General features: G+C 40.8%; 1 protein-coding gene across 2 annotated transcripts in view; it reads left to right on the top strand.

Moving 5' to 3' along the window:
• MYRFL (myelin regulatory factor like) overlaps positions 1-15,992 on the top strand; it is a 124,950-nt gene extending 108,958 nt beyond the window's left edge. For both annotated transcript variants that reach the window (XM_086399993.1, XM_086399994.1), the window contains 6 exons: positions 8,591-8,650; positions 9,311-9,398; positions 11,673-11,747; positions 14,919-15,039; positions 15,359-15,433; positions 15,711-15,992. In XM_086399993.1, the coding sequence (XP_086256119.1) occupies positions 8,591-8,650; positions 9,311-9,398; positions 11,673-11,747; positions 14,919-15,039; positions 15,359-15,433; positions 15,711-15,797 (506 nt within the window). In that variant the 3' untranslated portion in view covers positions 15,798-15,992. The remainder of the gene's footprint in view (positions 1-8,590; positions 8,651-9,310; positions 9,399-11,672; positions 11,748-14,918; positions 15,040-15,358; positions 15,434-15,710) is intronic.
• Positions 15,993-16,733: the final 741 nt, after the last annotated feature.

The following is a 16,733-nucleotide window of genomic DNA, read 5'->3' as shown; positions in this document are numbered from 1 at the left end:
GATGTCATCCAACCATCTCACCCTCTGTCTTCCCCTTCTCCTCCTGCCTTCAATCTTTCCCAGCATCAGGGTCTTTTCCAAGGAGTCAGTTCTTTGAATCAGGTGGCCAAAGTATTGGAGTTTCAGCTTCAGCATCAGTTCTTCCAATGAATATTCAGGACTGATTTCCTTTAGGATGGACTGGTTGGATCTCCTTGCAGTCCAAGGGACTCTCAAGAGTCTTCTCCAACACCACAGTTCAGAAGCATCAATTCTTCAGCACTCAGCTTTCTTTCATGTCAAATGATTACATTTACAGTGTTGAATTCCCAAAATATTGAATTGTTGGTGAATTCACGTGAAAGGGTCTCATTTGTTCTTTGCCAAACAAGAGAGTAACAGTAGCACAAGTGGAGTCATCATGTACAGATGGGTAGACTTTTTGGCCCACTTAGAACTTAAAAAGTGATACAGCATCTGGGCTGTCTATCCAAACCAAGTGTGGCAGGATGTAAATGGCTTTGAAGATTCTAATGAGTTCAGGGTAAGCTTTAAGTCCATGAAAAAAAGCTTTCACTTTCAGATTATCTTCTTGGGACATAGACAAACACACATGCACATACATATGCACGCACGCATGCGTGCACACACAGACACACACACACACATACATACTGGTGCTCTTTTAGTATCAGAATGTTCATGTTAAAAAAGCTGAGAATTCCCTGGTGGTCCAGTAGTTATGACTCCACGCTTCCACTGCAGGGGGCACAGGTTCAGTCCCTGATCTGGGAATTAAGATTCCACATGCCACAAGAGCAAAAAAAAATATGGAAACTTGATTAAGGACAAAATTATCTCTGAAAGATCAAGTACTGCACTTCTAAATGTATACTAAGTTATTTTTTTTTCAGAAATTTCCTTCTGTTTACACACATATTAGCAAGTGTCTAAAATAATAATGTGTGCATCGTTCAGTCATGTCTGACCCTTTGTAACCGCATGGACTGTAGCCCACCAGACTCCTCTGTCCATGGGATTCTCCAGGCTAGAATACCAGAGTGGGTAGCCATTCCCTCCTCCAGGGGATCTTCCTGACCCAGGGATTGACCCAAGTCTCCTGCATTGTGGGGATTCTTTACTCACTGGACCACCAGGGAAGCCCAATATAATAATGATGATTATGCTAATAGTAACAATACATACATATCAGTGTGCCATCAATTAGAATGCTGTGGTAACAACTCCCAAATCACAATGCTTAATGTGACAGCAATTTATTTGACTCTATATATCAAATGTGGATCAAAAGAAGGATCATGTACATCATGCTGTTCAGGACTCAGCTGATGAAGCTCCTTCTCAGTAGATATTTCCAGAATCTCTACAGAGGTGGTAAAAGAACAGGGCAAATTGTGCATTGGCTGTTAGGGCTTCCACTACGTCACTCCTGCTTACATGTTATTTGCCAAAGCAAGTGACATTGGTTATGTCTAATTTAAAAACAGCTGGTGAAGTGCAGACCTACACGTGCCTGGAAGAAGATGAACCAGAATATTTTTGAATAGCCCAAATTATGAATGACGTTATTATGGTCAATGGTTGAAGTTCGGGGGCAAACTCTATTATTTTATATTTGAAGCTTGAATAAATAGCTTCTACAAACCATTGTTATCACCATCATAAGTAACACCATATTATGAAGTATTACTACTGTAGGCCAGGCACCATCATAAGTAGTCCACATGACTAAGTTGTTTAGTTCTTGAAAGCTGGAAAGATAGGCAGCTTTATGATCTTTTTTCTTTTTCTTTGTTGGCAAAGTAATGTCTCTGCTTTTTATTTATTTATATTTTTTCCTTTTTTAAAAATGTATTTTATTTTTTTATTTTTATTTATTTATTTTACATTACAATATTGTATTGGTTTTGCCATACATCAACATGAATCCACCACGGGTGTACATGTGTTCCCAATCCTGAACCCTCCTCCCACCTCCCTCCCCATACCATGCCTCTGGGTCATCCCAGTGCACCAGCCCCAAGCTTCCTGTATCCTGCATTGAACCTGGACTGGTGATTCGTTTCATATATGATATTATACATGTTTCAATGCCATTCTCCCAAATCATCCCCCACTCCCTCTCCCACAGAGTCCAAAAGACTGTTCTATACATCTGTGTCTCTTTTGCTGTCTCGCATACAGGGTTATCGTTACCATCTTTCTAAATTCCATATATATGTGTTAGTATACTGTATTGGTGTTTTTCTTTCTGGCTTACTTCACTCTGTATAATCGGCTCCATTTATGATCTTTTTTTCCCCAGTGAGGAAGCTAAGACACAGAGAGTTTTCCCCAAAGCTACAGGAAGCAATGTTTACACTGTTTCTCTCATGAAAGCAATTTTTGATTGAACTTGGAAACAGATGCATCACTATAGAATGAAGATAAAAGTTCATTTTAAAGAAAGAAATTAATTTCAGTCATCACATCCTCAATGGTTTTAAATATGGAAAAATCCATTACTGTCATAAAAATCCCCCAGAACCTTCATCTCTTGTTTAGAGCACATGGAAGCTTGTGGCTGGTCAGTTTTCCCTTACCGTGGGAATCCACCTTGGGGACACTTGGTGTCCTTTTCTGAGAGCAGTGCTCAGATGAGACCATCTCACTCATGTGAGGTGGATAATCATGGATCCTGAACAGGAAGAGGTTGGACACTGGCCCCATCTTCACTTCCAAAAAGTTTTTTGACTTTTGTGCAAATTCACTCCTATAGCCACCATCTCTTCCCATCAAGGGGAGATTGGGAAGAGCAGACCTTATCAAACCAAATGAAGATTTGCTGCTCTCTGCTCTGGGACTATGAATGTTCTTATGTTTCCATAATGAACTGAAACACTGGGGAGACTCCTGGAGAGAGAAGATCTGCCCCAAGCGTCTGGCTGTGTCCTCTTAGACACAGCAGTCAACTTCTCTGGCTAAGAATGGAGTTGAAGGTCTGCTTTATCAGGCTCTCTGACACACTGGGCAGTTGTTTCCTCTTCTCTCTTTCCACTTGAAAAAAATGGAAAGGATTGAAATGTTCTGTTTACTATCACCTTCAGGAAACTTGAAACCTCTGGGGGATTTAGAGTTATAGAAGGTCACAGAGCAGCTACTCCAGTGGTGCCCTGGTTTTTTGACCCTGAGATTATGAATCCATTATGCTTTTACAATTATTTGACTGAAAAAGTATTAATACATAGAGGGAGAATGTAACTATAAGTTTAGTTAAGCTTTCAAATGAATTGCTTTTGTTAATCTAACAACAACATTTGAAAAATGGTATATATCTACGGGAGAGATGTTACTTTTTAAGTTCACAACCAACACCACAGACCCCTTTGTGCAGTCATCTGGGTTCCAAAGTCCCCAGGCCAGGAGGATCTCTGATTTGTACCAGCTTATCCGTTTTACTGCTGATGGAACAGAAGCTTAGCACTTTGCTTAAGATTCTGCAGTGAATCACAGGTAAAGTTGAAATTGAAATCTAGGTGCCCATCCCCACCATTCAACCTTTATTTATTTGGGCTTGTGTGTGCATCTACCTGAGATCAACTCCAGAAGATGCAGAAAGTGTCTATTCTGTGGTCCTAGAAAGCAGTTTCAGTACCCTAAGTCTCCTCCCCTTTGCCTATAGCCATTTTTTAAAAAAATTAGGGAAATACAGCTAATTAGGTCTTCCCTAGTGGCTCAGATGGTAAAGAATCTACCTGCAATGCCAGAGACACAGGAGACATGGGTTTGATCCCTGGGTCGGGAATAGCCCCTGGAGAAGGGAATGGCCCCCCACTCCAGTATTCTTGCCTGGAGAATCCCTTGGACAGAGAAATCTGGTGGGCTATAGTCCATGGGATCGCAAAGAGTTGGACACGACTGAGCGACTAACACTACTACTACTGCAGTGGATTTACAAGATTGTGTTAGTTTCAGGTGAACAGCAAAATGATTTAGATTTATATATATATGTAATTTCCAGATTCTTTTCCATTATGTTGTTATAAGATATTGAGTATAGCTTTCTGTGCTATATAGCAGGTCCTTGTTGGTTATCTGTTTTATAGATAGTAATGTGTGTATTTTAATCCCAGTCTCCTAATTTATCTCTTCTCCCCTTTCCTGCTTTTTGCCCTTTGGTAACTCTAAGTTTGTTTTCTTTGTCTGTGAGTCTCTTTCATGAGTAAGTTCATTGGTGCCATATTTTAGATTCCACATTTAAGTGGTATGAAAGACAACGGTATTTGTCTTTCTGGCTTATTTCACTTAGTATGATCCTCTCTAGGTCATCCATGTTGCTGCAAATGTCATTATTTTATTCTTATTATGGCTGAGTAGTATCCCATTGTGTGCCTATAGCCATTGAGATGTCGTTCCCACTTCAGGATATTTCTGGGGGTCTGAAGAAAGGCATTTTCCCCCCTGCTGATGTTCCATCTCCTCACTCTGTCCAGAGCACCATGTAACACCAGAGTTTCTAAATCCAACAGAGGAGAAAGTCAGGCAAATATTCGTTTCAACAGGTGTTTCTGGGGCATTTAGACCAACTACAAATTTACAAATACATTTTTCAATTAAAAAAATGTAGAATAACCCTCAGTAGGATGTGGAGTAATATCTCATAGTTCACCAAGCCTCATAACACACTTATGAGCCTCCTTTCTGAAGAGTAAGAATACTAGTAAAATAAACAAAGGGAAATTGACATTTTTATAATATGTTGAGCTCAAGCCATTATTCTTCCTTTGGGCCTGAGTTGATTGCTTAAAGTGTCTTTCAGAAAGGTTATATCCCCTCTTCCCATACCTAATAAAAGGTTTGAGTAAAACTAACAAGTGGAAAGCAGGTACTTCAAAATATTCAACTTATATTCTGAGGAACTGAGTATGATGGAGTAGATTTTAATCTGTGGAACTAATAAATATTTAAATAGGCAACAGAATAAGATATTGAAAAGTTAAACACCTATGGGAAAATGCACCAACAGAATTATGCAGGTTTTAGGAGATTTGGTAAAGTTTTTTAAAATCTCACACAGCAAGAAACATCTGTAAGTCATGCTTACTTTGATTTGGAGACCTGATCTGAGAAGAGCCAGTGGCTGAAAGAAAATGTTTCCCTGTGTTAAAGGGCTCAGTCATGAGTTGGTTGGGCTTATTGACTTTTTCTTGGCTTGAGTCTATTTCAACCAGGGAAGTGAAAGGCATCCAAGTTGCTGTACTGGGACTAAGCCATCAGTACAGTTTTACAAGTATGCAGTATACACATTCTACCATGACAGGGTATGCTTTGGTTGGACACCAGCTTAAATCTCTCTTCTCCAGAAGTTTCTAATTTAGCTTATGGGGAGATCTCATCTGCTGATTGTGAAATATATCTCCAACTTTACAATGAAAACCATTGGGAATGTATGTTAAGTTTATAGGGAATGTTGCTAGAAGGCTCTTATAAAATGAGAGCTACTCCTGTGTGACTACAGGAGAATTTACGGTTTTCCAATAGCCAGTCCTTCAGAATTGAACAGTCTTGCCTCAGAAAAGTGACAAAGTAGAGGTGTTTTATAGGAGACTTAAAACTTCTTATTTCCAATCCTGCTTTGGAAAAGCCATTTTCATAATTCTAAGCTGCAAGCTCAACTTCACCTTTTTATTACCGTTAAAAAATACCTTATCCCTTCAGAAACTAAATCCTATCCTAGGGTTCTATGTCTCCAGGAATGTGGAAACACGCTTCTGTGAAAATAAGGCAACTCTGTAGTTCAGCTACCAGACTTTATAAATGAGCTGTTTTCCTGCAAATTCAGCAGGAAAATAGAACAAAAGGTAAGGAAAAAAACAGGATAGATAAGTCTGGTTTCCCCTTCTCTTTATGCCTCATTTGCCTTGTAAATTAGCCTTCTATGGAAGTAATCATAAACAAAACTCATAGCAGGAAAAGTGCTTGAAAATTATTATTTGAAGAGCTGGAATCCAGGTAATCTTGAGGCTTTTTAGACAGCACATATATTTAAAAGGGAAATAAATATTCAATTTTCTAGAAAATCAGTATATATTAAGGTCCATTTCTTCTTAAAGAGAAGTATCACACTGGGGAAGAGTCTCAGCAAACTGGCCTTGCCTTCCAGTTGTCTCACTCCCACTTGCTAATGAGATGAAAAAGTCCAGCTTCCTCATCTACCCCCAGCATCCCTCTGCACTCAGCCCCTAGGGGTTCCTCCTTTGAGTGTGGAAGAGAAAACATTTCTCTAGAAGATACATGGTTGGCTTTCTCTTCTCTCTTCCTCCCTCTTTCTTGACATCCCTCCTTCTATCCTTCCACAAATATGTATTGAGCACCACAGATGAGACTGGCATTGTCGAATGTGGGAATACAATAGTGAATGAGAGGCAGTGTTCCAAAAGCTCACAGTTGGGTGACTGGATAAGTAAACCAGCCCTTCCACTTCATGTAAGAAGTACTAACCAGGACAGACAGAGACACTCAGGAATACACACTAGCTTTGCTTTCTCGCCTGAAATTCCACATAGAAATTAGTTTCACATCTTGTTTCTTTTTCATTGCCATGAAAGCAGAACATATTGTGTTAACTTATATCTCTTGTTAAATAAGGTTAATGTCTTTGTGTTTTGCCCAAAATTATACTGAAAAACATAGATATTATTTAATGCAAATGAAAGGCTGCAATAAAGAGGACATTTACTTGAAAAAAATCTGCAAATTTAAAGAAATTATTGAAAACACTTTAAAATTCTTTTGTGAGGTTAGCTTAGCAACTCACTAAATGATGGCTTTTACTATCCACTTTAAAAAGATATACTTTTTTTTCCCACAGCCTTAACAACTGTTATCTGAATGGTTACCTTTTCAAAATTGCTTTTAAAATGCCTTTTTGGCTCTGACAGATCATAACCACTCCCCTGGCTTCCTTCCCCATCAGTAAACTCTGGCCCCACACCAGTGATTTGATTCTTCTTCTCAGATGACTTCAGCTCAGTTTTTACTTTGCATGTGTGCTGAGTCCATTCAATCATGTCTGACTCTGTGAGACCCTATGGAATGCAGCCCAACAGGCTCCTCTGTCTGTGGGATTCTCCAGGCAAGGATACTGGAGTTGCCATGCTCTCCTTCAGGGGTTCTTCCCAAACCAGGGATCAAACCTGAGTCTCTTATGTCTCCTGCATTGACAGGCAGGTTCTTTACTATTAACACCACCTGGGAAACTCGAGCTCGCTTTTTTTTCTGTATGGATCACATTATGCTTGGAGTTATCGACAATTCAAAAATGCTAACAGAGGTTCCCTATTCTGGAGTTTTTTTTTTGTTGTTTTGTTTCTTTTCTTTTGACTGCCCCACTCAGTACATGGGATCTTAGTTCCCCTGACCAGGGATCAAACCCATGCTCACTGCAGTTGGAAGCGAGAGTCTTAACTGCTGGACCACCAGGGAAGCCCTGGAGGTGTTGAGAAAGGGCAAAAATACATGAAAGTTAAGTAACAAAACAGAGATAATAGCCCATTGGTACAGTGATCGAGAAGATATTACTAACTGGTCACCACTTTGAGGATTCAGTAATAATACACACTACAGCATAATAACAATACACCCTCCACTGGAAAGGCTGGAGCTCTGAGCTACAGTGATCTAATTCGGGATGGTGTCTTAGTCGGCTGGAGCTGCCAAAATAAAATGCCATAGACTAGGTGGCTTAAACAACAGAAATTTATTTTCTCACAGTTCTGGAGTCTAGAAGTCCAAGATTCAGGGGTTACCAGATCTGATTCCTTGAAGTCTCACTCCTGGGCTCAAAGAAGATACACAGTTGGCTTTCTCTTCTCTCTTCCTCCCTCTTTCTTGACATCCCTGCTTCTATTCTTCCACAAATATGTATTGAGCATCACAGCTGAGTGTGGCCTTGTCGAATGTGGGAATATAACAGTGAACAAGAGGCAGTGTTCCAGAAGCTCACGGTTGGGTGTAGAGCGATGCCTTCTCTCTGCCTCCTTGCAAATTCTCTCCTCCATACACACAAGGCTTTTCATGTCCTAATCTCCTCTTGTTATAAGAATGCCACACACATTGAATGAAGGTCCATCCTAACAACTTCACTTTAATGTAATTATTACTTTAAAGGCCCATCTCCAAACACAGTCACGTTCTGAGGTACCAGGGGTTAGGGCTATATATGTGAAAATTTGGAGGGCTTTAATTCATTCCAAAACAGGTGGCTTTTTGGAGAAGGGAGACAATAAACTAGACCTGTAAGAAATGGCATAGGGAGGACTTCCCTGGTTGTCCAGTGGTTAAGATTCCATGCTCCCAATGTACGGGGCCCAGGTTTGATCCCTGGTCAGGGAACTACATCCCACATGCTACAACTAAGACTTGGCACAGTCAAATCAATGAAAACAAACAAACAAACAAACCAATAGTGGCATAGGGATGTGATGGGCTGAAAAGTGGGAGAGAGAAAGGGTGGGGAGACATTCGGCCGACTGACAAGCTAGGCTACACACTGGGTTTCTTCTCATCCTGAGCAAGCTTTAAGACTGACAGACGGTTTCCTCTTCAACAGGCAGAAGCACATCATTCTTGGCAGCAGAGGCACAAACCAATGTTGACTGGAGGAGTGATTGTAAGTTTACATTTACTCTCTTCTTTGGCTTTGTGGAGCGAGGCAGAGCAACAGCAAGCTATGAAAGCGATACTGGAGAGAGGTACAGGGACAGAGGCTGCATCTGCCCCAAACCCCTGTGGGGATTACAGTTTTTTGTAACCAATGCCAACCTAACTATTAAGGAAGCATTGGAAATGGTTGCATACTGCTAGGCGTTGTGGTTGATCTTCATGGATTCTAATAATTTATTTGAACTTCCTGCTCTCTTCTTCTATTTTTCTGCTGTTTTTAGTTGGTTTTCTGTTTTCTAAAAAAAAAAATATATATATATATATATATATATCTTTCCTTATTGGCCAGATTGCATGTCCCATTACACTGTCCATTTTCAATAAATTTCAACTTAGTAGGACTTCAGTGATTCAGGTTTTCTTTTGGACGTTATGGGGCTATCTACTGGAGCTTGGGTTTTCTTTTATTTTTTTAGTTTTCTTAAAATATACCGTAATGGCAACAAAAGCCTTCTCCCCTTCTCTCTTTATCTCATTTGAAAGCAAATGGAATCCATTTATCTAGAAAACTCTTATTTCGCATTCTGTAATTTGGAGCCTGCAACTGGAACACAATGCTCTTTTCCTCTGCAGAAGCGTTTACTTTCTCTATTTCTTCTCAATTCAGGGATTGATACAACCATCAGTTCTATTCAGATTATGGAAATCCAGCAAATAATAGATCGGCGCTATTGCAGTAGAAGCCTCCAGTGCGGGTGTGTAAGCCCCCCACTATCTCCCATTGTTTCTGGAATTTACTCAGGGCTCAGGGCTTTGGAGATTGGAATGAAAGCTGATGTTACATGGCAAAATCGATGTGTGCTTACATGGCTCCTCAAGTGGAAAACACATTTGTTACATGGTGGACAAGGGAATCGTAAAATGGTTGGTATTAGCAAATGTCAATAAGCCATGGCTCCAAAGATTACAGTCTCCTGGTTTAAAGGGTAAGTCCAGAGCAAAAAGCTTAGGGGGCAGCTCTCGGAGGCCACATACCATAGGCACAGAGCTGTTAGTTAATTTTATAGAAAAGGAAGGCATTATTACTGATGGCTCTGAGTTACGAGTGAGCTGACATTTATATATTTTAATAACAAGGGATATCATTATTTTAATTGCTGAAAAAATAGAGCGTATCCTAACCTTTTCAGTTAAGAGGAAAAAAATCTAGGCATTGCAAAAGTTTACGGCAACATTCATCTCTTGTGAATCACATGCGTCGAGGTAATGACGAATCTAGAAGCATAGAGGGCAAGCACAGAAGCTTCAGTAAACACACTATGCAGGGTGAAGGTATTAAGAATGGAGAGGCTTTATTTGATAGGTATTTACTGGTTTAGTTAAGCCTGCTCATATTTCAGCCTGCTAGGTTAAAGGCAAGGCTGCACATTTTGCAGACCTCAGGCTCTAGGTGCTCAGTCTTCAGTGGTTACAGCATGTTGGCTCAGTAGTTGTGGCACACAGGCTCAGTTGCTCTGTAACATATGGAATCTTCACAGACCAGGAGTTGAACGCATGTCCCCTGCATTGGCAGGTAGATCTTATCCACTGGATCACCAGGGAAGTCCTCTCAGCCTTATTTCTTTTTAAGCTTGATATAGCTTAGGCTTCAGGCTGATGGTCCTGACTTTTATAAAACAATTTTTTATATATATATTTTTCATTTTTGGCTGTGCCACACAGCTTGTAGGATCTTAGCTCCCCGACCAGGGATTGAACCCATGTAGTGAGAGTTCGGGCATCCTAACCACTGGACCACTGGGGAATTTCCTGGACCTGATTTTTGAAAATAACCTGTATGACACTTTATTATATGTTTATGACCTTTACATTCATTATCTCATTGAATTCTCACAAAATCACACAAAGTTGGTATTATTTATCCCCATTTTGAAGTTAAAGAACTTGAGGCTCAGTGAGCCTGAAAAAGTCAGAGACAGACCTTAATTGGTTTGGTAGAATGATGTGATGATGAATAGTAAGATGATTTGGGTTCAAATTCCAGTTGACAAGAAGTTCATTATCCTTGCGTACCTGCTTCCCATCTGTAAGATCAGGATATTTACTACCTAAGTAGTTGGGTTTCAGGGAACCACGCAGATACTGGGAGGCACACAGCAGGAAACGACTTCTATTTATCTAAGCTTACTGTGGTAGGACAAAGTCCTCCTGATTCCAATTCACATCTGTTGCTTTTATTTTTGCTTTCTCATTTTTAACAACTCAGTTTAGCATTTATTAAAGAGAATTTAAAATGACTGGCCCTTTGCCCCATTTATCTGGTTTTATTTCTGTATATAATTCAAGGGATAGGAAGGTCATAAGAACTTGTATTAGATACAATGTGCCTTTTTGCTTGAGTTTTCATTACAATATGAGTCAAAGGAACTCCCCCCTTTTCCCAACCATCCCTCCCCAAGGGTGGGAGGAATCCCTGTATAAGCATTTCTATCCTGCGGTTTTCTCCATTACTCAATGATAATTAGGACTGTAATAATTTTACTTGATTCCATTTTTGAAAGTACGTGGTATTTCCTGCTGATGTTGTCTAAAAGGGAGTGATTTACTGTATCAAAGCAGGTAGTTATTATTTCCAGTTCTTTCCAGAGGGACTGTTTAGTTTGAGGCTTTTGCCTCATTTGTTTTCTGAAATCTCTGTCTCCTTAAGGGAAGTTGAAGTCATTTCCTATTGGTTTAGTTTTGTACATTTGGTGGAGGTTTTGACTTTCCATCATTTCTTCTGTGTATTCTAAGAAACTATGAATCTGTTTGTGGTATATTTGATAGAGTTTGACCTGAAAGAGATCACTTTGAAATTTGACAGGTATATCTCTGAAAAACATGAAACTGTGCCATGTTAAACTTGATTTTCTATATCTATCACATATAATAGAATATTTCACAGTTTATGTAGTATTCAAAAATAGAAAAAAGACTGAATCCTTCCCTGCATATTTTGATTTGTGGTTTTATTTTTTTCCCTTAATTAGGTCTGGAAATTACTATTACCATATTCCTGTTAATAAGTACACACCCACCAATGTCAAATTCTCTCTGGAAATCAAGTAAGTTCATAGCTGTAAAAGATAATTCTGGTTTTATTATATTATAATTCTGGTTTTATTATCTGACTACCAAGCCTGAGTTTCCCTCACAATTTGATTAATAATTTAGGAAGTAGAATGTTTTCAGTTAAAGAATGACGATTGGGTTGAGAGGTGGGCCAGAAGCCTGGGACCTTCCAAGCTTCTTCCAAAGGATAGAAAGGCTGTGGGCTGTATGCTCACACCTGCAAAGTGAGCCTGACCTTGGATTTGATGTTCTCAGGCTGCCGACCGCCCTTGGCTGTGTCCCTTTGAATTGGGGTGGGAGCTAGAGTAATAGCATGTTCCCTGGATGGGGGGCTGCACATTTCTCTGAGCTCCTGGGAACATTGCAAATGCAGATACCATCTACTTCCCCACAGGGGAGTTAAAAAATGGAGTCAGAGTTTGGAGCTGGGCAGACCAGGGCTCAGATTTTGTCTCCATCACTTATTAATTCTATAATCTTGGAAAAACCACTTATCCTCACTGACTACTGTTTATTCATCTATAAGATGAATTTGACATTATATCATAACATGGAGAGCCTCTGTGAGAATCAGTGATAATAATAGCAAAATTAATTACTACCATTTGCTGAGCACAGACTATATGCCAGACACTCTACACTTTACTACTGGGTCATATAGTCCTCACAACAACCCTCTGAGGTTGGTGTTTTTTTCTAGTTTATGCTTTTCAGATGGAGAAGGCAATGGCACCCCACTCCAGTACTCTTGCCTGGAAAATCCCATGGACGGAGGAGCCTGGTAGGCTGTAGTCCATGGGGTCACTAAGAGTCGGACACAACTGAGCGACTTCACTTTCACTTTTCACTTGCATGCATTGGAGAAGGAAATGGCAACCCACTCCAGTGTTCTTGCCTAGTAGGCTGCTGTCCATGGGGTCACACAGAGTCGGACACGACTGAAGTGACTTAGCAGCATACTTTTCAGATGGGAGCACTCAGTTTAGAGAGGTCAAAAAGCTTGCCCTGAAAGTCAGAGCAAATAAGTGGTGGAGATGGACTTCCAATCAGCCCTTCCATTCGACCATCACTTTCTTGCCTCCCCAGTGAGGTGAGACCCGTAAGAACATTGCCCCGTCCTGGCACACAGCAGGCACTTCACATTATGACTACCTTTCCTCCAAAATCACAAAACTCTAATCTATTTTATCAGTTATTTTGAATAATCATGGTACTTTAGAAGACTTTCACAGAAATTATGAAGTGAGGTACTCACCATGAAGATGGTGTTTGTGTCTCTTGATGTTAGTTTCTCCTTTGTCCCTTCCACATTTCCTCTCTCTCTTTCCTTTTTCCCTTTCTTTCGCTTTCCTCTGCCCTCCCCTCTCTCCCTCTGCTTCCCCAGCTCTGTTATTCTTCCTCCATCATTTCCTCCCATTCCACTCTGGTGTCTTCCTCTGTTTCACTCAGACTTCATACTCCTTCTTTCATCAACTTTGCTTCTGCTGCTGCTGCTGTTAAGTCGCTTCAGTCGTGTCAACTCTGTGCGACCCCATAGATGGCAGCTAATAACACAACCAACTGCTTGCCTTGAAATGGTCTTTTTCAAGCAGCTAAAATTTCATGACTCAGAATCCACCATATTACAAGGGAGAGCAAAAGCTAAGTGTACTATTCTTTAGCACTCTCTGAGCTGCCTGGGACAGCGTTTCCTCATTTGTCCCTAGCTTCGATGGAAGGAAGTAAGCTGAAGTCGTATATCCCTTAAAGTGGCAGAAGGTTGTCTTGAATCACTGAAAAGTGGGTGTTAGTCACTCAGTCGTGATCAACTCTTTGCAACCTTATGGACTGTAACTTCTGTCCATGGAATTCTCCAGGAAAGAATACTGGAGTGGGTAGCCATTCCCTTCTCCAGGGATCTTCTCAACCCAGGGTTTGAAACTGAGTCTCCCATGATAAATCAGGCTTTAGGAATCATTTTTTTTCTAACAGTGGTGATCTTAAAGTAACACATATACTCAACCAAGATTGTAGTTGTCCCAGAAATAGGTCGACCTCATCCTCCTGATGATGATTCCCGGGCCAACCTTTAGAGAAGAACCATTCTTTCTGACATGTCTTCCACTCTGATAGCTTTGAAAGTGAAGTGAAGTCGCTCAGTCGTGTCTGACTTTTTGCGACGCTGTGGACTGTAGCCCACCAGGCTCCTCTGTCCATGGGATTCTCCAGGCAAAATACTGGAGTGGGTTGCCATTTCCTTCTCCAGGGGAATCTTCCCAACCCAGGGATCGAACCCAGGTCTCCCACATTGCAGGCAGATGCTTTAACCTCTGAGGGACCAGGGATAAGGACTGATAATTCCTAATGGGGCTCACCCCACACCCATACCTGTGTTGTCTTCTTCTTTGATTCAAATGAGACCTATCCAGACCAGAAGTTTGCAGAATTTCAAATCCTGGAAATGTCAGATGAAAGCAAATTCAGCTGCCAGTGAAAAGAGAAGGGATATACCCCAAAATTACTTTTTAAATCTCTGGAGATAAGAAGTTCTAATATTGAAATGACTTAAGTCATGAGACTAGATTTTCAAGACTGTTGTATGTTACCTCAGTTTTAGTTTTAGTCAGTTCCAGTCTACTATATAATACTGGGTGGCTTAAACCACGGACATTCATTTCTCACAGTTCTGGAGCCTGGGAAGTCCAAGATCAAGGCACTGGCAGATTTGATGTAGGATGAGAGCCCACTTCCTGGTTGATAAGTAGCCGTCTTCTCTCTATGTCCTCACATGGCAGAAGGGGTGAGAGGGCTCTCTGGGGTCCTTTTCATGAGGGCACTAACCCTACTCATCAGGGTTCCACCGTCAGGATCTGTCACTTCCTTAAGGCTCTGCCTCCTGACACCATCATATTGGAAGTTGGGATTTAGACATACGAATTTGGGGGGTGGGGGACACAAGCATTTAGTTGACAATAGTAGTCATCTGAGATTGAGTTTCTTTCTTTTATAATGAGATGTGAATTAGTATATTGGCATTCGTGAGTTTTGTGTAATAGCAGGTCTATTTGGAACTTTGAATGGATTCCAAAGTTATGTTCCCATAAGCCCTCTTCTTCTCACGGTGTAGCCTATGGGAGCTGATAACTGCTTTTCCACTTGCCTTTTCTTTCATTTGTCTCTTGAAGCACAACAGAGCCACTGATAGTCTTCCAGTGCAAGTTCACCCTTGGAAATATGTGTTTCCGTAGTAAAATAGAGGCCAAAGGGATGGAAAGTCAACAGGAAGTCTCCCAGGAGATGACACAGGTAACAATTTGCAGCTCCTCGGCATTCTGCATTCCAGAAGTGCATCAATAGTGGTGGCACAGCCTCTGATTCTCACAAAGACAGAGATGCCATGGGTCACATGTCAGTGTTTCCCTTTGCTGACCCTGGTCACAGGAGTTGGCTCAGCATCTTCTGTGCATCCTTTGGAAGCTACAGACTTCTCCAGCAACACCATCAAGAACTGTTGCCACAAACACCTCTCCTACTGCAATCAAGGGAATGCTTTTCGGCCTGGGCTTTTTCCAGCAAAGAGTAAAATGTAGTTATGTGATGGACCTCTCTTTCATTCATTATTTAGGGGTATCAGCACATTTGGAGCCTCCCTGTAGCACCACTCTTCGACAGTGGGTACCATTTCCGGGTAGCTGCACCGGTAAGCTCTCTTTTTTTTTTTCTTTTCAGTAAGAAAGAAATGGACCATTAGATAAATAGAGAGGTAAATGGTGGTGGTGGTGGTTTAACCACTAAGTTGTGTTTGACTCTTGAGACCCCATGGACTGTAGCCCACCTGGCTCCTCTGTCCATGGGATTTCCCAGACAAGAATAGTGGAGTGGGTTACCATTTCCTTTTCCAAACAGATAAGTAGATAATTTTAATTACAACTAATTCTTACATTAATCATTCTCTCCCCCAACTCCCCTTCTGACAGGATTTAGCTGACTGTTCAACGGACCCTTATTTTGCTGGGAAATTCTTTACAGATTACTTCTTTTACTTCTATCGACATTGTGTGTAATTTATTCAAGTTTGTTTGGGGACTCTGCCCAAGAAAAATACTCCAATACAGTTAACAGAAACTTTTATCCTCTTGCAACTTCTCTCTACCCGTTGTAAAACATTCACGTTTATTGCCAAAGGGCTTTTTCCAGGCTTTGGCTACCAAAGGTTTTGAGACATTAGTGAGGAGAATAAAGTGTTTGCTGGAATTTGAGATACTGTAGTGTTTGATTTTGCCATGACTATGAGGAAAACATTTCCTGGAGTAAACAGCACTGTTGGATTTGAAAATACTGTTTCTGTTCCTAAGGAAGCTGTGAGGTCAAAATGGGCAGGTTTGACTTTACTTTGTCTTTGTGTATCTCAGTGCTTTTGAGGAAAACAAAAGACCCACTTCAGCCGTGTCAACTTGGACCCACTAAACAGACTCTTGAGAATTTGTGATTTGGTGTGTGTTGGGGGAGGGGTGGGTGGTATCTGATGCTGAGCTCACATTTAGGCAAGCTATTACTATGTGTATATGTGTGTGCGTGCACTTGAACTACATACACTATAACTTGCTAATAAACTGGATTAAAAAAAATAATATGTTTGTAATGTTACTTTGTAATGTTTGATGGGTGCTAAACTTTTATGCTTACTTCTTGGAAGGAAAGTTATGACCAACCTAGATAGCATATTCAAAAGCAGAGACATTATTTTGCCAACAAAGGTCCGTCTAATCAAGGCTATGGTTTTTCCTGTGGTCATGTATGGATGTGAGAGTTGGACTGTGAAGAAGGCTGAGCGCCAAAGAATTGATGCTTTTGAACTGTGGCGTTGGAGAAGACTCTTGAGAGTCCCTTGGACTGCAAGGAGATCCAACCAGTCCATTCTGAAGGAGATCAGCCCTGGGATTTCTTTGGAAGGAATGATGCTGAAGCTGAAACTCCAGTACTTTGGCCACCTCATGAGA

Source organism: Bos grunniens, chromosome 5 (genome assembly GCF_055505025.1).
Source record: "Bos grunniens cultivar Pamir isolate PY7600 chromosome 5, Bosgru_T2T1.0, whole genome shotgun sequence".
NCBI lineage: Eukaryota > Metazoa > Chordata > Mammalia > Artiodactyla > Bovidae > Bos > Bos grunniens.
This window is presented reverse-complemented; position numbering and strand designations above follow the sequence as displayed.